This window comes from Oncorhynchus mykiss, chromosome 7, assembly GCF_057628025.1.
Source record: "Oncorhynchus mykiss isolate SJ-2025 chromosome 7, ASM5762802v1, whole genome shotgun sequence".
Lineage (NCBI taxonomy): Eukaryota > Metazoa > Chordata > Actinopteri > Salmoniformes > Salmonidae > Oncorhynchus > Oncorhynchus mykiss.
In genome coordinates, this window is record NC_143028.1 from 904,650 (window position 1) to 924,507 (window position 19,858).

Here is a 19,858-nt window from a genome sequence, read left to right on the forward strand (position 1 = left end):
CTAAAGCAATGACAATTTTCTGGAATTTTCCAAGCTGTTTATAGGCACAGTCAACTTAGTGTATGTAAACTTCTGACCCACTGGAATTGTGATACAGTGAATTATAAGTGAAATAATCTGTCTGTAAACAATTGTTGGAAAAATGACTTGTGTCATGCACAAAGTAGATGTCATAACCGACTTACCAAAACTATAGTTTGTTAACAAGAAATTTGTGGAGTGGTTGAAAACGAGTTTGAATGACTCCAACCTAAGTGTTTGTAACTTCAGACTTCAACTGTACTGTGTGTGTGTGTGTGTGTGTGTGTGTGTGTGTGTGTGTGTGTGTGTGTGTGTGTGTGTGTGTGTGTGTGTGGGGGGGGGGGGTGTATATGTATGTACAGTATATCACATAAGTGAGTACACCCCTCACATTTTTGTAAATATTTGAGTATATATTTTCATGTGACAACACTGAAGAAATGACACTTTGCTACAATGTAAAGTAGTGAGTGTACAGCTTGTATAACAGTGTTTAGGGCTGTTAGGGGTGTTTAGGGGCTTAGTGACACCTAAAATAAAGGCCCACCCCCCCCCCCCCCCCCCCCCCCCCAGTCATCCTGCTCCTACCACCATCCCACCACCCCTCTCTCTCCCGGCCCCAGCTATATGAATCAATAGTTTGATGGAATGTTCCTGTCTGTCTCTCTACAGTGTGGTGGGCCCTGCCCTGACATTCCGTGTCCGCCCCAACAGCCAGAACCTGAGTGCTGAAGACGTGGCAGAGAAAGCCGGTAAGTGGACCTGTTACTGGGGTCAGACGGGGTCAAATTGACCCAATGTCCCGCTGCTCTATGTAAACCACCAAGACAATGTCTACACACACACACACACACACACACAACTTGGACAAAAAGTGAGCTAGGGGTATAAAAGGGATTTTTGAACCACTCTAGTGTTTTTACAAATATATAATAGCAAGAATATTACTTTTTTGCAAGATGGCAACTATTTTATTTTGTTTCATAATTTACTCAGTTGCAGAGAAGAACTTTCTGGAGTCTGAAACTGCTCTGAAGATCCTGCAGACAGGTGTCGGTGAGGTAAGAGAATGTTATGCTGCATTTAGTAGTGTGTGTGTGTGCGCGAGAGAGGAAGCGAGAGACGGGGGTCTTTTTGCATTAGAATCTATTGGCATTCATCATCAATATTCTTTGCGTCCTTCTGTGCATTTTCACAGTCAAACTATTTTCCTCTGCCTGAAATACCTAGAATGGCTAAAATCCTTTGACATGACAAACGTATTTTGCGGTCGAATGAAACGTGCGCGCTCCCGAAAGACACAAGACTGTCTCTTTAATTCATATTGGTCACGCGCACCACTCCTCTCTTGGTCGTCTCACATCGTCCCTGGGCCTGAGCTAGTAGGTCACACTGCCGCCAAAATTCAATCAAATGATGCGCTATTTTCCACTTTATAAACGCATTATGGAAAGCAAGAGACAAATCTTATTTTATATTGTGCACTATCAAAGTCAAGTCGTCTTTCTTTCACGGAAGGTGGATGTTGGGTGAGTGTCGCTTATATTTAGCCTACTAATAGGCTATTCATACTTTTGAATGGTAGATTTGTCTAGAGTTATTCTTATTATGGGCCCAAGTCGCGAATTGTATTTCTTATAGGCCTAATTTGATTCTATAATAGTTATATTTAGTTCCACTTCAAATATGTCAACGATTTAGTTGCCATTTGTAAATTGCTTACGCATTAATGTTATCTGTTAGTTTAGACCTTTTCATCAGATTCTGCCGGCATAGCGCACGCACATCTACGAGATGCCCAGCCCGCGTGGTGTGTGTGGGATTGTCGCATGATTCGTTGTCAAATATTATGATTTGGTTTATCTGGTTTATCTATAATCATAATGAAGATTTTAACAACATATTCAAGAACGTACAGCAAATAACACTTAACGAATTTAATCTGTTTGAGGACACGTCTATCAATATTATAATATTTAACGGGACCTATATCTGGTTACAGTAATTAGTGTTGGTGCACTTTGTAACTGTATCTTGTTTACATTTTGAATAATTTCACATTGGCAATCTCTCCTCTTGAATTATAAGAATTCTGCAATAATGTCCATTAGATTTCTCTTGGAAGTCTGAAATTGTGCATACACACACACATGTACCAGTGTGTGTAATCTAAGTTTAAAACCCTTTAATTCTAGTTGTCAATTCCATTTTTTTATTTAGTGAAAAAAAATTGTTAAGCCTTATGTTTGCTAACTGTTTGCATCACTCACAATAGTGATGAATGAAGTTGCATATCGCTTTTGGCAACAACAACCTGAGGAAAGACACTTGTGTCAGAAGTCAATGTCTGCAGCAATGGAATGATCTGGAGTCTATCTACTGTACTGATCACGCTACTCTGCTATTGAATCAACCTCTTGGTCTCTCTGTTGTCTTCAATCTAAACTGCAACCTCTTGGTCTCTCTGTTGCCTTAAATCAATCAATCTCTTCCTCCCTCCCTCCCCTCCTATACCCATCCCTCCCTCCCTCCCCTCCTATACCCATCCCCCCCTCCCCTCCTATACCCTTCCCTCCCTCCCCTCCCTCCTATACCCATCCCTCTCTTCTTCCCTCCCTCCCCTCCTATACCCATCCCTCCCTCCCCTCCTATACCCATCCTTCCCTCCCCCCCTATACCCATCCCTCCCTACCCTCCCATACCCATCCCTCCCTCCCCTCCCATACCCTTCCCTCCCTCCCTCCCATACCCATCCCTCCCATACCCTTCCCTCCCATACCCTTCCCTCCCTCCCCTCCCTACCCTCCCATACCCTTCCCTCCCATACCCTTCCCTCCCTCCCCTCCTATACCCCTCCCTCCCCTCCTATACCCATCCCTCCCTCCCCTCCTATACCCTTCCCTCTCTTCTTCCCTCCCTCCCCTCCTATACCCTTCCCTCCCTCCCCTCCTATACCCTTCCCTCCCTCCCCTCCTATACCCTTCCCTCCCTCCCCTCCTATACCCTTCCCTCTCTTCTTCCCTCCCTCTCCTCCTATACCCATCCCTCCCTCCCCTCCTACACCCATCCCTCCCTCCCCTCCTACACCAATCGCCCCCTTCCTCCGTCTCCTCTCCTACACCCACCACTCACCCCTGCATCCCCTGATGTCAGTTAGGTAAATTCACCTCATGTCTAGATCTTAATAGTCATCTCCAGAAACCGGTCATTCGGTTCTTCCCCCTTTCTGTTTTCTTCCCCTTCCCCCCTTTTCTCTCCATCTCTCATCTTCGGGCCCCTTTAGACTATCAGGTGAAGCACCCCCCCCAAATATCTCAGACTATAGCTCCACCTTTCACCCCAATGTCTCAGACTATACCTTCACCCCCTACCCCAATTTCTGACTATAGCTCCACCCCCCCACCCCACCCCAATCCCCCATGTCAGACTATAGCACTCCCCACCCCAATGTCTCAGACTATAGCTCTATCCCCCAACCCCCAAATCCTTCAGCACATTCCTGGGGCCTCTGAAGAGGAAAGAGAGGTCAGGAGGGCAGGAGAGGCAACCGTGGCAACCAGGGAGGAGAAGGAGAGATGAAAGAGAATATATGATTGGGGGTCAGGCTGCAACAGTACTTGTGTTGCATTCAGTGGGGTACAATGTAGAAAAACGTTTTGCAACGTGAATATCTCTGTTCTGATTTGGACTTTTCACTCTGTTTCAAAACATTTTCACCCTAATGAACACCACCCAGGTTTTCTCTCATCCACTTCCTCAATAATAATAACTTTGATAAATTCTTCTGTTGCAGGACATTAGTGGGGCTCTAAACAACCAGTCTCATCCTTCCACTAAAGGATAAACACTCTTTCAAAAGCTATTTTATTGGCTCATCAGTGAGATATTCAGCTAACAATTTTGTTTTCCTTCCCTCTCTCTCTTTGTCTCTGTCACCTCCCCTCTCGACAGAGAACTGATGGGCGGGGCTTACCTCAGGCCACCCGGGTCCGAGATGGCTCCCGTTGGGTGTTCATGACCATGGTGGGCGTGGCCTGTGTTGGCGGGATCCTGGTGGCGACAATGACCATCGTCTGCCTGCGTCGCCACACCAACCGCCTGGCGTCTGAGAAGCTAGGCCTGGGCCCAGAGGGAGGCAGCGTTACACACCAGGAGTACCAGGTAGGCACACACACACACACACACGTAAGTAGGCCCAGCCGTCAACTGACACCACACAGCCATGCAGGACCAAGTCAAGTGGGAGTACTGTAGACTATAGACAGACAGCACATTTCTCTATGAGATATGATTGACAAACCAATTTCCCCTCGGGGATCAATAAAGTATTTATCTTACATGGGTTTGTCCAGCCGCTATATCTTAGTTTTCTTATGTCGCCCTCTCTTCACCAATGTCAACAGTGTAATACTCCCTAAAAAGACAACTCACAAACAGTCCAACATGAACACATTCACTCTTCAGTTTTCAACCTGCACAAGGATTCACTAGTCTGAGACATGAGATGTATTGAAAGAGACCTGTGCATGCTGCAGACCCCAACTTCCCAGGACTACCAGTGTGACTGTATCCACGGGACATTGATCCCTGATTTAGTAATACATTGTGTCCGTAGAAAACCCATTGACTGTCATGATCCCCTTCTCCTTCTGTCAGGACCTGTGTCGTCAGCACATGGGATCCAGGGGACTCTTCGAGCGTCAGGAGGGGGCAGGAGCTGCGGGGGGCGGTGGGGGTGCTAGTGGAGGTGGTGGTGGAGGAGGAGGTGGTGGTGGTGGAGGAGGAGGTATGGACACGTCCAGGGTGAGCAGTGTGTCGTCCCAGTTCAGTGATGCGCCCCAGCCCAGCGACGCGCCCCAGCCCAGCCCGAGCTCCCACAGCAGCACCTCTTCCTGGTGCGAGGAACCAGCGCAGACCAACATGGACATCTCCACCGGTCATATGATCCTGGTCAGTGTCACTCTGAACATTTACTCTATGCATTAATTAATTTATTTATTCCTACTCTGCCTCAGATCTCACTACCGCTGTTCTGACTAAACCTGGGTTCAAATAGGATTTGTTTTCCATCAAATACTTTTGCTGTGCTTGATCGAACTTGCCTAACTTCTTTCCGCAGTGGAACCAATGGACTAGTCCCAAAAGTGCAAATCTTACCCACCTGGCACTGCAGGCAGGCTCAATCAAACCCTAAAAATATTTGAAATAAAACAAATACTATTTGAATCCAGGTCTGGTACTGACAATTAAATACACATTAACCATCAGACTCTAGAAGACAGATTCATCCAGTTGAAGGCATTGACAGAGGAAGAGTGTAGTGTATTATCTAAGTAAGAGTCACCCTAGTACTGAGAACCTCCTCTGTCCTCCTAACTCACAGGCTTACATGGAGGACCACCTAAAGAATAAGGACCGTCTGCTGAAGGAGTGGGAGGCCCTGTGTTCCTACCAGGCTGAACCCAGCACCATGTCTGTGGCGCAGAGTGACACCAACCTGAAGAAGAACCGCTGCCCTGACTCTGTGCCCTGTAAGTTCTTCTTCTTCCCCTCATCCTCCTCTTTCTTCTTCTCTCCTTTCTTCCACATCTCCTCCTTGATTTATTTTCCCTTTTGTATTTTCTTGGGTGGTTTTTGTTGAACAGAAAGTGATAGCCTGGGTCCCAGGGCTGTTTGGGCTGTTTTGCTCCTTGTCAATCTCTCACCAAACATTTCATGTCAACCGATCTGAGACCAGGCTAGGAGAGTGAACGGACAGGAAAGTTAGGAGGAGATCTAGTCAAAATGACAGTGGGTCAGATTAAACCCACACAGACTGTATGTTGAGGGTGACCGCCGACACCACCAGCTAGACCACCCAGGTGGCCTGGCCTCCATGATTCTAGGTTAAACCACCCAGGTGGCCTGGCATCCATGATTCTAGGTTAAATCACCCAGGTGGCCTGGCATCCATGATTCTAGGTTAAACCACCCAGGTGTGGCCTCCATGATTCTAGGTTAAACCACCCAGGTGGCCTGGCCTCCATGATTCTAGGTTAAACCACCCAGGTGGCCTGGCCTCCGTGATTCTAGGTTAAACCACCCAGGTGGCCTGGCCTCCGTGATTCTAGGTTAAAACACCCAGGCGGCCTCCGTGATTCTAGGTTAAACCACCCAGGTGGCCTGGCCTCCGTGATTCTAGGTTAAACCACCCAGGTGGCCTGGCCCCCGTGATTCTAGGTTAAACCACCCAGGTGGCCTGGCCTCCGTGATTCTAGGTTAAACCACCCAGGTGGCCTGGCCTCCGTGATTCTAGGTTAAACCACCCAGGTGGCCTGGCCTCCGTGATTCTAGGTTAAAACACCCAGGTGGCCTGGCCTCCGTGATTCTAGGTTAAACCACCCAGGTGGCCTGGCCTCCATGATTCTAGGTTAAAACACCCAGGCGGCCTCCGTGATTCTAGGTTAAACCACCCAGGTGGCCTGGCCTCCGTGATTCTAGGTTAAACCACCCAGGTGGCCTGGCCTCCGTGATTCTAGGTTAAACCACCCAGGTGGCCTGGCCTCCGTGATTCTAGGTTAAACCACCCAGGTGGCCTGGCCCCCGTGATTCTAGGTTAAACCACCCAGGTGGCCTGGCCTCCGTGATTCTAGGTTAAACCACCCAGGTGGCCTGGCCTCCGTGATTCTAGGTTAAACCACCCAGGTGGCCTGGCATCCATGATTCTAGGTTAAACCACCCAGGTGGCCTGGCCTCCATGATTCTAGGTTAAACCACCCAGGCGGCCTTCGTGATTCTAGGTTAAACCACCCAGGTGGCCTGGCCTCCGTGATTCTAGGTTAAACCACCCAGGTGGCCTGGCCTCCGTGATTCTAGGTTAAACCACCCAGGCGGCCTCCGTGATTCTAGGTTAAACCACCCAGGTGGCCTGGCCTCCGTGATTCTAGGTTAAACCACTCAGGTGGCCTGGCCTCCGTGATTCTAGGTTAAACCACCCAGGCGGCCTCCATGATTCTAGGTTAAACCACCCAGGTGGCCTGGCCTCCGTGATTCTAGGTTAAACCACCCAGGCGGCCTTCGTGATTCTAGGTTAAACCACCCAGGCGGCCTCCGTGATTCTAGGTTTTTGTTTTGTGTCTTTGCTCTGCAGATGATCACTCCAGGGTGAAGATGAAAGCGGAGAACAACCCCTCCAGGACCGACTACATCAACGCCAGCACCATAGTAAGAAGTAATCTTGATCCCCGCTGTCACCATGGTACCTGTCTAGTTAACTCAGATCCATACCAGTGAGCAAAATTGGTTGAAAGACATCTTTTTAACGTCTTTGCAACCAAAAATATGTATTTTCAACGTCTTGTACTCATAGGGATAGAACCCCACCTAAAGCCTTCTCTATATATCACTCTGATCTGTATTAGAAAAGGGCCTCAGGGTAGAAGTGCTGATCTAGAATCCATATGATCTGTCATTATGATCTAAAAGACTGATCCTATATCAGGACTCCTACTCTGATACTTTTTCTGAATATGGCCCTGGTCCCACCTATGGCCTTGTAGCTGTCTCTGACACCAACACTCCATTGATCAAACTGGAACACTAGTTGTGGAATCTCTCCCCTGATGCTTCCCAAATGGTACTCTGTCCCCTACCCGGTGCACTACTTATGACCAGAGTGCTATGTGCCCTGCTCAAAAGAAGTGCACTATATAGGGAATAGGGTGCCATTTGGGAAGCAGATCCACTCACCCGCCCCGTAAATGCCACTGGTCAGTGAATGGAGCCGTCGCCACCGGCGACCACCAGTGTCCACAGTGTCCTCTATTGTGGATGCCAGGAGGTGACCCATGATGACCTTTCCCCTCTGTGACCCCTAGATTGAGCATGACCCCCGGATGCCAACGTACATCGCCACCCAAGGACCCCTGTCTCACACCATCGCCGACTTCTGGCAGGTCAGTCACTCCGGATGAGTGTTCATATGTGTGTCATATGAATACAATTCAAATGCTAAACTTTATTGTCCCTTTAGGGACATGCCAATTTGTTGCTGCTGCTGCTTTAATCTAAATGTTTTAAGAATGAACCCTAACTTGAACCATATAATGTGTACAGACATTTGTTCACATAAATCAACACTCAAAAACACATGTCAATGTGATGATGAAAGAAGATTACATTATGATGTTATTGGTCTCCAAGCTCTTATGTTTACATGATCTAGTGTGTGTGTGATGGTGTTTCTCTATAGATGGTTTGGGAGAATGGCTGCACGGTGATAGTGATGATGACAGCCCTGGTTGAGGACGGAGAGAAACAGTGTGATCGCTACTGGCCTGACGAGGGATCTTCCCTCTACCACATCTATGAGGTGTGTGTGTGTCTGACTCGGTGTGTGTGTCTGTCTGTCCTGATCTGTAACAATGGTCTGTGTGTCCATCAGGTGAACCTGGTTTCGGAGCACATCTGGTGCAATGACTTCCTGGTTCGTAGTTTCTACCTGAAGAACGTCCAGACCCAGGAGACCCGCACACTCACCCAGTTCCACTTCCTCAGCTGGCCTGCCCAGGGCATCCCCACCTCCACACGCACCCTACTGGACTTCCGCAGGTACCGCATGGACATTGAACGCAGGGTTGTGTTTACTAGGCACGAAATGGGGGGGAAAAAATGGACTGAAACAGGGAGTGACTACTGCTCATTTTAGTTTTCCGTTTGAAAAACACTTTAAAACATTGCATGCTATAATGAACACAACCCAGATTTACAGGACAACAGAATGTTTGACATTTTGAGGTTTGGAAGGGATTTTATTATATGATACATCCTATGGTTTTGCCAGACCATGCTCCCATCTCGTTTGGTCTCATTCCTTTGTCACTCGTCAACAGTGTCAGTTTCACAGACCTTTCTCTGTCCACAACTCCTTATAATCCTAAATCCATTTTACTCATCTGATCCCTACTAGATGATGGGATGACCAAAACATATACAACATATGTCATTTCACTCATCCATCCTGCTCTCTTTCCTTTTACACTCTGTCTGTCTCGCTCTGTCTCTCTCTGTGTGTTGTCTTTACTTAATTAGCCTTTCCCTTTCAATCGCTCCTCACATCTCTCCCTCTGTCCCTCCTCTTCTTTGCTCTCACACATCTATCTTGCGATGGAGGTCAGCGGGCTCATGATATTTTACATATCTGTCCGTGTCATCTTTGTGATTTGCAGCTAGTAGTCTGGGTCCAGTTGCATAGTCACAAAAATGATCATGGACAGGTGTGGCTGCAGCAGGAGGTCCATCGCCTAACCCCTTTGCTCCCTCGTCTCTCTCCCTGTTTTATACTCTCTCTGTCTACATTTCTCTCACCCTTTTGACTCTCCTCCTCATCACTATGCTGCGAACGCTCCTCTTTATCTAGAAGTTATTTTCATCCTATAATGATTGTTAAACTGGAGTGGAGCTTCAAAACAGGGCTGTTTTCCTCCATATTGAATACACACTGACTGCTTGTTTAGAACCGCTAGGCTGCGTTCCAGTGCGACTATATTGCTGCCAGATCTCCTAATGCTTGCATAGGTCTTTAAAAAAGATCAGCGAGCCACATCGTGTGATTACGCAGTCTGATGCCCAACTGCACAGTCGGATGACGTGGCACGCAACCATTGGTTGATGCAATGCAACATCTGCAATGTAAACGGCCTGGAATGCGACTTTAACATTTTTATTAATTAGGACACGGCTGCAATCGAGCTAGGATTTGTGTTGTCCTCATTTTAGCTTATCTGACGTTTGTGTGACATGCCATTGTCAAGCATGATCAATATATATGTTCTCCATCAGTGTTCACTATTCATTCAGTATTCACTTATATTTGATCTCCCTCTCTCCCTGCTGCTCCACAGAAAGGTGAATAAGTGCTACAGAGGCAGATCTTGTCCGATCATTGTACACTGCAGGTAAACCAACGTTTGCAATACCACTTTTGTCCACATGGTGGCAGAACCTCGCGATTCTCTTTCAGATGCGGCTTGGTTCAGGTGTTGTCGGAGAGAGTGTAAATGTAGCACTGATGTTCCACTATATTGACCCAGATGCTTCATTGGCCGCCCTAACAATGAAAATAAATGTCTTTAAAAAATGGAAGACAGTCGGGACGAGGCAAGACAGGTGGGACCCTTCTGACCCGTGTGGCTCAGTTGGTAGAGTGTGGCGCTTGCAACACCAGAGTTACAAAAAAAGTATGCACTCACTGCTGTAAATCGCTCTGGATAATAGTGTCTGCTAAATGACTAACATGTAAAAATTTCATTCTAGCCAATGAGAGGGCAGATACGCGTGTGAACAACCGCAATGGTATTTGCTAGCTGGGATCCTTGAGACGTCCCTATCCCGTTGAATTGTAAAACGGTTAAAGATCCCGCATAGCAGAGGCACAACTTCGATATAAAGTTGCCTGGATGTCACGTGTTCTACTTATATCAATACACACGCAACAACCTAAGAATTACAAAACTTATATTCGATCAAATAAACCTCACGTAACAAACTATTACATTTTTTGTTAACCAAATTCGACATTCATTGACCACCATGAAAAAACGCCACCTGCTGGGGAACAGAGATTTTGGGCCGAGTTATCCCTCTCACTTCGCCTCTTCCTCTCTGAATGCACTCCATTATCTATGGTGGTGTTTTGACTAAATAATGCATGCTATATAGATTGACGTTTATTGTCCAACAAGAGGGAATTCTTAGCACAGCTTGCACATTACATACACAAAACACAGCAGGAAACAAACAACCAGAGGGGGCTGGTGGGAGGAGCTATAGGAAGACTGCTTGCTCATTGTAATGGCTAGAATGGAATCAATGGAACGGTACCAAACACATGGAAACAATGTGTTTAACGCCGTTCCATTGATTCCATTCCAGCCAATACAATGAGCCCGTCCTCCTATAGCTCCTCCCACCAGCCTCCTCAGCAAACAACAGTTGTAAGTTGATATGTTTATTGTTTGGTCTATTATTAATGTTAAGATGTTCATGTTTTCCTACACAGTGATGGTACAGGCCGGACTGGCACCTACATCCTGATTGACATGGTTCTGAACCGCATGGCCAAGGGTAAGCATATTAGACTGTCCATTTCCGTGTATGTAAATGTGTGTGTGATTTTGGTATAGGAGTGTTTTCTGCAGGCATTTTTGGCTTAAAATTGAAGTTTTATTTCAGGAGTGAAGGAGATTGACATTGCTGCTACCCTGGAACACGTCCGTGACCAGAGACCAGGGATGGTGCGCACCAAGGTACTGTCATAAATACAACCTTATGTATGTACAGTATATCATCTATGGTGGATAAATTCCCAAACATGACATGCATTGCGTCATCAGACCATAACGTACATCCACAATTGGATTATAACCTATCTATTCACTGTTCAATTTAAATCACATAATGATCATCTTCCCTACAGGAGCAGTTTGAGTTTGCCCTGACCGCTGTGGCGGAGGAGGTGAATGCCATCCTTAAAGCCCTGCCCCAGTGAAACCAACTCGATCCAGACCTGCCTGTACCACAGACCCTCCCCCACTCAATGATCCTTCCCTTGCGCCATGGAATTATATCTGCAATCATCAACTGTGTCTTACCTCACCTTTTCTCTACAATATGGTGTAGAATGACCAAGCTGTCCTTTGTGCTTTCTCTCCTGTTTGAATGATGCCTTTGATTTCTTGCTATTCTCTGTGGTGGTGGTGATGAGGAAGAGGGTGCTTCTGTCATCTTCTATACATGTCCTCTGACAAAGTTCCCTTGTGAACAGTTTCCAGGTTATTGGGGTGAGCTGAGATGGCTTATTGTTCTCTCAAAGGTAGATAGAAATCATAATATTTTAACGTTTTACATCAAAGAACTATGTCCTTTTCAGAGTGTCATCACAAAGGTTTTGGCTGTGGTTGGTGAATGAGGATGGATGTGAGTCAAGAAGGCTTGCCAGCTGTCACTCTCCGATTCTCCCTGCTCCTCAGAGCGCATTTGTTTACAATTTACCCAAATCTCAAACCCTGCTCATTCACATTCCATGTTCTGTGTTTTACTAACCCTCTAGGTAAAATGACTAACCCATACTTCCCTCCTCTTCCTGTGCCATATAGATTGTTGTAAATGATTTGCTCAATTATTGTTGTTTACCTCAAGCAAACCAGAAAAAAAATAAACAAAAAATGTTAAAATATGAAAAATGCCTATTTTGTAACTTTGTGTGGTAACTAATAAACGTTGATGTGTGTGTTGCAAATGCTTAATAGACTGAGTGCTGTTTTCTCAGATTTTTTTTACAATGTTTATTTATTGTGCAGGTTTATATTTTTTTCAAATCCTACCAATCACAATCGTTCAAGGGGTCAAATTAGTTTTCAAACATGCACGTGTCGTATTTGCCACGCAAACAGACTGAAGTCTCCTACTGCCAACGAGAGCTAGTGTGAGGTAAGGTTTCATCCCAATATGCTGACAAAATCATCCAATCCAAGTGTTATGAACATTCAACGTTACAGTAATATAAATGTACTTTCAACCACGAAGTCCTTCTGATTCAATTTAAAATAAAGTTTTTGGCTAGCCGTGAAGGCATATCGCGCGCCAGAGAGGCCACGCCAATGCTGTTAGCTAGAAGAGCTAGCTAACTTCAGGCATAGCATCCCCTTCATACAGAAAGAATTAGCGAAAATGTGTACTTTTTTAAACTCACTATTTTATTGGCCAGTCTAGTTTACGTTCGACTATAATCTGATAGCAAGAGGTGGGGAAACTAGCTCCGGCTCGGAGAACTGTTTTGATCGGTCATCCAACTCGTAACTCCAAATCGGGCATCTTTCAAGAACTCCGTCCTGAAGATCACTGACGTCATGATTTGAACTCGGTTTTTGTCCCGAGTTCCCAAAGCCACGTTCAGAACAACTGGAAACTCTGGAAAAATACGAGGTCAAATCATGACGTCTGTTATATTTAGGTCGGAAAGTCGGCGCTCCAGAAAGAGTACCCAAGTTCGGTTTTCCCCAGTCGGACCTCGTTTTTTTCCCTAGTTCCCAGTTTTGAACGCCCTGAAGTCGGATGTCAGAGTTCCCAGTTGTCATGAAAGCACTGTTAGAAAATGTGTAGAGTGTATGTCATAAGGTAGATCATCACAGAATCCGTGAAAACAACGAGTTATTGTTTTCTCTGATATATGCCTATACTTTAAGTCCTCTTATTGATACTGGGTTTGGTAGACAGCAATATTTTGAGGCTCTAACAAAGTGGGTTTTAACAACAGGATGCAGGATCACCATCACTTCAATCAACCATAGAAGGGAAAGGCTGTTAACATTTAGGCCCTAATGCATGTTTAATCTCTTCATTGCTAGCAAAGCAGTGACTAGCTCAGTAAGAGGATTGGGTTGTTTTTCAAAGTGGAGATTGTTTACCAATGAAAGTGAATTCCATAAATTTCAAGCATACAGTATTATAACTTGAGTGCATTTTGTTGTACAGGATCTGCACTATAGCATGCAGTAGCATAACGTTGTATGGTCAGAAAACATCTGCAGAGATTGCGGAGAGCGAGAGGGTTAATGTTATTTTTTTTAAATTTTTTTTTACCTTTATTTAACCAGGCAAGTCAGTTAAGAACAAATTCTTATTTTCAATGACGGCCTGGGAACAGTGGGTTAACTGCCTGTCCAGGGGCAGAACGACAGATTTGTACCTTGTCAGCTCGGGGGTTTGAACTTGCAACCTTCCGGTTACTAGTCCAACGCTCTAACCACTAGGCTACCCTGTTAATGTTTGATCAAATCTGGTTTAGTAAACCTCTCTAAATGTCTGACTTGTAAGTTTGGCAGCTCCATATAGCTTGGCCTACCACCAACTTTAGAAACTGCTCACTTTAAAATGTCCTACAGTTGTATGCTGAATCGTCTTCTCAGCTTGGCACATCACGCCGACAGTGTCATTGCAGTTTTTGGTTCACCAGAAGTACATTCATTTTCAATGTATTTATTAAAATTGTATTTCACTAGGCAAGTCAGTTAAGAACAAATTTTTATTTACAATGACAGCCTAGGGACAGTGGGTTAACTGCCTTGTTCAGGGGCAGAACAACAGATTTTTACCTTGTCAGCTCAGGGATTGATCTAGCAACCTTTGGGTTACTGGCCCTCCACTCTAACCACTAGGCGACCTGCCGCCCCTCCACTCTAACCACTAGGCGACCTGCCGCCCCTCCACTCTAACCACTAGGCGACCTGCCGCCCCTCCACTCTAACCACTAGGCGACCTGCCGCCCTCCACTCTAACCACTAGGCGACCTGCCGCCCCTCCACTCTAACCACTAGGCGACCTGCCGCCCCTCCACTCTAACCACTAGGCGACCTGCCGTGTTTTCCTTGCAGCATTGCGTTGCAGTGCGTTCTGTGTGGTGCAAACATTGGATTTATTGAACACATGCTTCAAACTGTATACATAGACGGCTTGACAGAAATGGTAGCAGAAGGGGAATGTTGAACTTTTGTTGCACACATCCAGATGATGCTGCATATTATTTTGCGGAATTACGCTGTCGGTGTGATCAACGCGTCAGATATATCTGCTACTTCATGTTGACATACCAAGAGGTTTCAACCAGTAAACACAAGAAGCTTTTTTTTCTTTCATATTTTATTCAAAATGGCTGATGTGAGGCAGGAAGGTTCTTCTTGTAGCTGGGTGGAATGTGCTTACTCTATGGAATGATTTCCAATATTAGTCCGTTAAACCCTTTTTGTTGTTTTCTTACTACTTGCACTATCCGGGACTGGTAGACTATATTAATGTAACATCAGCAGATCAGGAGTTACGCCCTTTAGTACTCCTCTCCTTCTTCATCCTCTTCTCCGATGCTGTCAGTACCCACCTCTTCATAATCCTTCTCCAGGGCTGCCATGTCTTCTCTGGCCTCTGAGAACTCTCCCTCCTCCATGCCCTCTCCCACATACCAGTGCACAAAGGCTCTCTTGGCGTACATCAGGTCAAACTTGTGGTCAAGCCTGGCCCAGGCCTCAGCGATGGCGGTGGTGTTGCTCAGCATACACACAGCTCTCTGGACCTTGGCCAGATCTCCTCCAGGGACCACTGTGGGTGGCTGGTAGTTGATACCGACCTTGAAGCCAGTGGGACACCAGTCCACAAACTGGATGGTGCGCTTGGTCTTGATGGTGGCAATGGCAGAGTTGACATCTTTGGGCACAACGTCACCACGGTAGAGCAGGCAGCAGGCCATGTACTTGCCGTGACGTGGGTCACATTTCACCATCTGATTGGCTGGCTCAAAGCAGGCATTGGTGATGTCAGCAACAGACAGCTGCTCATGGTAGGCCTTCTCAGCAGAGATGACTGGAGCATAGGTGGCCAGAGGGAAGTGGATACGGGGGTAAGGCACCAAGTTGGTCTGGAACTCTGTCAGGTCCACATTGAGAGCTCCATCGAAACGCAGGGAGGCGGTGATGGAGGAGACGATCTGACCAATCAGCCTGTTGAGGTTGGTGTAGGTGGGGCGCTCAATGTCCAGGTTCCTGCGGCAGATATCATAGATGGCCTCATTGTCCACCATGAAGGCACAGTCCGAGTGCTCCAGGGTGGTGTGGGTGGTCAGGATGGAGTTGTAAGGCTCCACCACAGCAGTCGAAACTTGGGGAGCAGGGTAAACAGCAAACTCAAGCTTGGACTTCTTCCCATAGTCGACAGAGAGACGTTCCATCAGCAGAGAGGTGAACCCAGAGCCGGTGCCTCCTCCAAAGCTGTGGAAGATCAGGAAGCCCTGGAGGCCAGTGCACTGGTCAGCCTGAAAGAAACAAAGGGAAGACAATGTCATTATTACCCTTCATTGAAATGTATACCTTTTGGTTTCAGTACAAGGTCAACACAAGGCCTAGCAATGAAATGGATCTTACCAGTTTGCGCGTCCGGTCGAGTACCAGGTCGATGATCTCCTTGCCAATGGTGTAGTGACCACGGGCATAGTTGTTGGCAGCGTCCTCCTTGCCTGTGATCAGCTGCTCAGGGTGGAACAGCTGGCGGTAGGTACCTGTGCGGACCTCGTCTGTGGACATGGGGAATTGACATTTAATATCTGTAGCTTTAACCTATAAAAATATGGAGATTGGAATGTCAGTAGGCAAATTGTTTGTTAACTTACCGATGACGGTTGGCTCCAGGTCTACAAAGACCGCACGAGGAACGTGTTTACCAGCCCCAGTCTCACTGAAGAAGGTGTTGAAGGAGTCATCTCCCCCTCCGATTGTCTTATCACTGGGCATCTGTCCGTCAGGCTGAATCCCGTGTTCCAGGCAGTACAGTTCCCAGCATGCATTGCCCATCTGGGCTCCGGCCTGGCCGACATGCATAGAAATACACTCACGCTGCAGAGAAACAGAGGTGTCAACTTATGGCCTTCATTTGAAGCTCAACGTCAAGAAAACGTCCTCCCTCAACTGATGAATGCTCATGGATATCCTATCTGTTATTCAACCAAAACACAAAATAAAAAATGTTGACACTACAATACATTAATGGCTCTAGGTTCAGGCCAAACTGTTTGTGGCCAAGAAACCGCTTACACCTCCACAAACTCTGAAGAGCTCCGTTGGATGAATAGAGAGCAAGTGTTATTCATGGAACTGGCTGTGGAAGAAAATCTGAAAATGATCCATCCAATGAAATCAGCCCTGACATCTGTGAATCCTATTCATGATGAAGGTAGGACCTTCTATTTCCTTTCCTTTGTTTTCCCTTTTAGATTCCTGGCTTCAGACTGGTCACATGCAATAAGCCCACAGTTTCCAATGATACTCTCTCTCACTGTCCCAGTCTAGACATCTGAATCGATCATAGGCCAGGGATTCAATGTCATTGCTGTTTGGCAACAAGCACCATCCTTACCAACTGCAAATCGGTAGTCCTATTGTTAGGATACAAATTATTATGAGTCAATAGTGAGAGTAGTCATTTTACTGTGTCTTAACACCTGTTCCAGCTTTAAATCTTATATTACCCCAACGACAGCTGGCTAAAGGGTGGGGTTGCTCCTCCGCAGGCTGTGAAGCTTTGGGCAGCTGAATGCTGAGTCATATGCAGGTTATTACTGCAGCCCCACGGCGACTGAGCTGTGTGAACAACAATTATTGGTACCGTGATTGTCTTCCCAATAAAACATTTATTTACAGGAAGATTGACCAGGGTGATTGCAATTTGTTCCATTCATTATAATGGGTGGATCCTGCTTTCTGCTAACAATGCCTGTAGTGCTGCGTCGGTCTTGAACTAACCCTGTCTTCAATGAGAGGGGGCAGTCGTTCTCCAATGAAACCAGCAATGCAGTTATGAACTCCCAGTGCTAGAGAGGAAAAATCCATAGCCCGGCAGGCCACTCCCCACTCTGCCCTCAGTGCCAAAGCGCGCTGCTTTGTGTAACGCACAGACAGGATATCTGACTGTGTCCTCTAGAACATACTCAAACTTTTTTTCTCTTCATAACTGCTCAACTCAGATACAGATATCCCCTCCCCTGTTATTACTCAAGAATGAAAGTACAACAAAAAATTGCATTTAGCCAAAACAAATGGTCAAGTAAAACAATTTTGTAAATACCCTTCCACCCAAACAAATGGAATAATTGTTCTTGAAAATTAATTTCTACATCAAATTGAGGCAAGTGCTTCTGACTGCAATGTGCTTTCCTCCCGCTGGTGGAGAAAACTGTGCCAGTTCTCTGGCGTCAGCCCCACATGCTCTGAGTCCCCTTCGTCACAGTGCTGAGTCCGTCTCCACTGCACCCAAACCCACAGCCTATCCAACAACGGCAGCGTGGCTTTTAATGCTATCTATAAGATAAAAAAAACCTGTAACATTAGCCAATGATAGTGTATACTTATCAAACACTAACAAACTAGAAATAAACATACCCCTATATATTTGACTGAAAATGTACAAATGTTCAATCCAAGGACATATTTATTTATCTCGCTGTTTGTCTAAAATGTAGTTATTAATTTTTTTCAGAATCAGCTGCAGTACTCAGCACTCACCATTTTGACAGATTTCTTTCCTTCGGCCGACGTTGAGGATTCGGAGAATGAAGGCTGTAATGGGGGAGGGGGCCACGGTGGGGGTTTTATATGTCTGGTGGAAGGGCGATGCAGGAAGCTGTATTATTTTCTCTTGGCGGGAGCGACTGTTAGCACAAAAAAAGGGGCGGCCCCTCGGCAAGCTGCTAATCTCTCTCAGGGACAAAGTCAGAGCTGTAGGTCTGCTTTCAATGCACAGTCCACACTCCACACTCTATAACCCAAAGGAATGCTCCTCGGGCAATTAAAGGTTGACAAGCAGATGTTACATCGTGGGTAATATCTTTCATAATCACTATCACTAATATAATATTTAATGTAGAGAACAGGGAATGGAAGTTGGCTCTACTGGAAGGGAAAGAAACTACTCAAAGCACAGGGGAGGGGCTTGCAACTTTGCATATAATACCTGCTACTGGGAACAAAAGAGCCGAGAAGTAGCCTACACCAAAAGTAATCTTTTTAAAGTAAGGAATATTTGTCACAATCCTAAATGTATTTTTTCATTCATGCTCAAGGAACATTTATTTATACGTTATATTGGTAACACTTTCTTAAGAATCGATGTGTAGGCCTATATCATTAATTGAAATGAAAGTAAATATTGGAGATGGCACCTTTTTAAGTACCCTGTTAACCTAGTTTTGTAGAGAACACAATTGTAGGTCAGCTTTACAAAGCCTGAACTGCTGTGGAATTAGCTATTTGTTTTTGGCCCCAACCTCAATCACATCCACTGATTGTACAAAACATTAGGAACACCTTCCTAATATTGTGTTGCATCCCATTTTGCCTTCAGAACAGCCTCAATTCGTCGGGGGCATGGACTCTACAAAGTGTCAAGCATTCCACAGTGATGCTGGCCCAAGTTAAATCCAACGCTTCCCACAGTTGTGCCAAGTTGGCTGGATGTCCTTTGAGTGGTGGACCATTCTTGATACACACGGGAAACTGTTGAGCATGAAAAACCCAGCAGATTTCATAGATGGCCTCATTGTCCACCATGAAGGCACAGTCCGAGTGCTCCAGGGTGGTGTGGGTAGTCAGAATGGAGTTGTAAGGCTCCACCACAGCAGTAGAAACTTGGGGAGCAGGGTAAACAGCAAATTCAAGCTTGGACTTCTTCCCATAGTCGACAGAGAGACGTTCCATCAGCAGGGAGGTGAACCCAGAGCCGGTGCCTCCTGTGGAAGATCAGGAAGCCCTGGAGCCCAGTGCCTTGGTCAGCCTGAAAGAACCACGGAAGAATGTGTCACAAACCATATATTTCTTTATCAAAGATAGAAGGTACATCCACCTAGAAAGATGACTAGTTTGGGTCTTACCAGTTTGCGAGTCCTATCGAGTACCAGTTTGATGATCTCCTTACCAGTGGTGTAGTGACCACGGGCATAGTTGTTGGCAGCGTCCTCCTTGCCTGTGATCAGCTGCTCAGGGTGGAACAGCTGGCGGTAGGTACCTGTGCGGACCTCATCTATTGGGAGACAACAATACATTTATAAATCTACTATTGACGTATGCTTTTTGTCAAATTCCATCAGCTGTTAATGAAAGCCTCCTGTTTACCAATGACAGTTGGCTCCGGGTCTACAAAGAATGCACGGGGAACATGTTTGCCGGCCCCAGTCTCACTGAAGAAGGTGTTGAAGGAGTCATCTCCCCCCCACTTGGCATCTGTCCATGCAGATGGATCACATGCTCCAGGCAATAGAGCTCCC

The 19,858-nt window shown here is 46.1% G+C and overlaps 2 protein-coding genes across 7 annotated transcripts in view; one reads left to right on the forward strand and one right to left on the reverse strand.

The window, feature by feature from the left end:
* Positions 1 to 12,298, forward strand: part of LOC110497026 (protein tyrosine phosphatase receptor type N) — a 41,743-nt gene extending 29,445 nt beyond the window's left edge. For all 5 annotated transcript variants that reach the window (XM_090239606.1, XM_090239603.1, XM_090239607.1 and 2 more), the window contains 13 exons: positions 694 to 773; positions 1,018 to 1,082; positions 3,973 to 4,182; positions 4,678 to 4,971; positions 5,405 to 5,552; positions 7,151 to 7,224; positions 7,878 to 7,955; positions 8,252 to 8,371; positions 8,444 to 8,610; positions 9,903 to 9,956; positions 11,060 to 11,124; positions 11,233 to 11,306; positions 11,477 to 12,298. In XM_090239606.1, coding sequence (XP_090095732.1) covers positions 694 to 773; positions 1,018 to 1,082; positions 3,973 to 4,182; positions 4,678 to 4,971; positions 5,405 to 5,552; positions 7,151 to 7,224; positions 7,878 to 7,955; positions 8,252 to 8,371; positions 8,444 to 8,610; positions 9,903 to 9,956; positions 11,060 to 11,124; positions 11,233 to 11,306; positions 11,477 to 11,548 — 1,501 coding nt within the window. In that variant the 3' untranslated portion in view covers positions 11,549 to 12,298. The remainder of the gene's footprint in view (positions 1 to 693; positions 774 to 1,017; positions 1,083 to 3,972; positions 4,183 to 4,677; positions 4,972 to 5,404; positions 5,553 to 7,150; positions 7,225 to 7,877; positions 7,956 to 8,251; positions 8,372 to 8,443; positions 8,611 to 9,902; positions 9,957 to 11,059; positions 11,125 to 11,232; positions 11,307 to 11,476) is intronic.
* A 1,723-nt stretch (positions 12,299 to 14,021) lies between these two features.
* On the reverse strand, positions 14,022 to 19,610 carry LOC110495565 (tubulin alpha chain). Of its 2 annotated transcripts, XM_036982383.2 has the most exons (4): positions 18,102 to 18,154; positions 16,214 to 16,436; positions 15,969 to 16,117; positions 14,022 to 15,859 (listed from the first exon to the last, which is right to left on the reverse strand). In XM_036982383.2, the coding sequence occupies exons 1-4, from the start codon at positions 18,102 to 18,104 to the stop codon at positions 14,882 to 14,884; spliced, it is 1,353 nt and encodes a 450-aa protein (XP_036838278.1). In that variant the 5' UTR covers positions 18,105 to 18,154; the 3' UTR covers positions 14,022 to 14,881. The 2 variants fall into 2 exon arrangements, with proteins under 2 accessions (XP_036838278.1, XP_036838281.2); XM_036982386.2 differs by lacking the exons at positions 15,969 to 16,117; positions 16,214 to 16,436; positions 18,102 to 18,154 and adding an exon at positions 19,466 to 19,610.
* Positions 19,611 to 19,858: the final 248 nt, after the last annotated feature.

What these genes read in the sequence shown, in the direction of transcription:
- LOC110495565 (XM_036982383.2), bottom strand. An exon ending in CCTGGAGCCAACCGTCATCG is followed by an intron (nt 16,118 to 16,213) that starts GTAAGTTAACAA and finishes CCATGTCCACAG; the next exon opens with ACGAGGTCCGCACAGGTACC. An exon ending in TCGACCGGACGCGCAAACTG is followed by an intron (nt 15,860 to 15,968) that starts GTAAGATCCATT and finishes TGTTTCTTTCAG; the next exon opens with GCTGACCAGTGCACTGGCCT.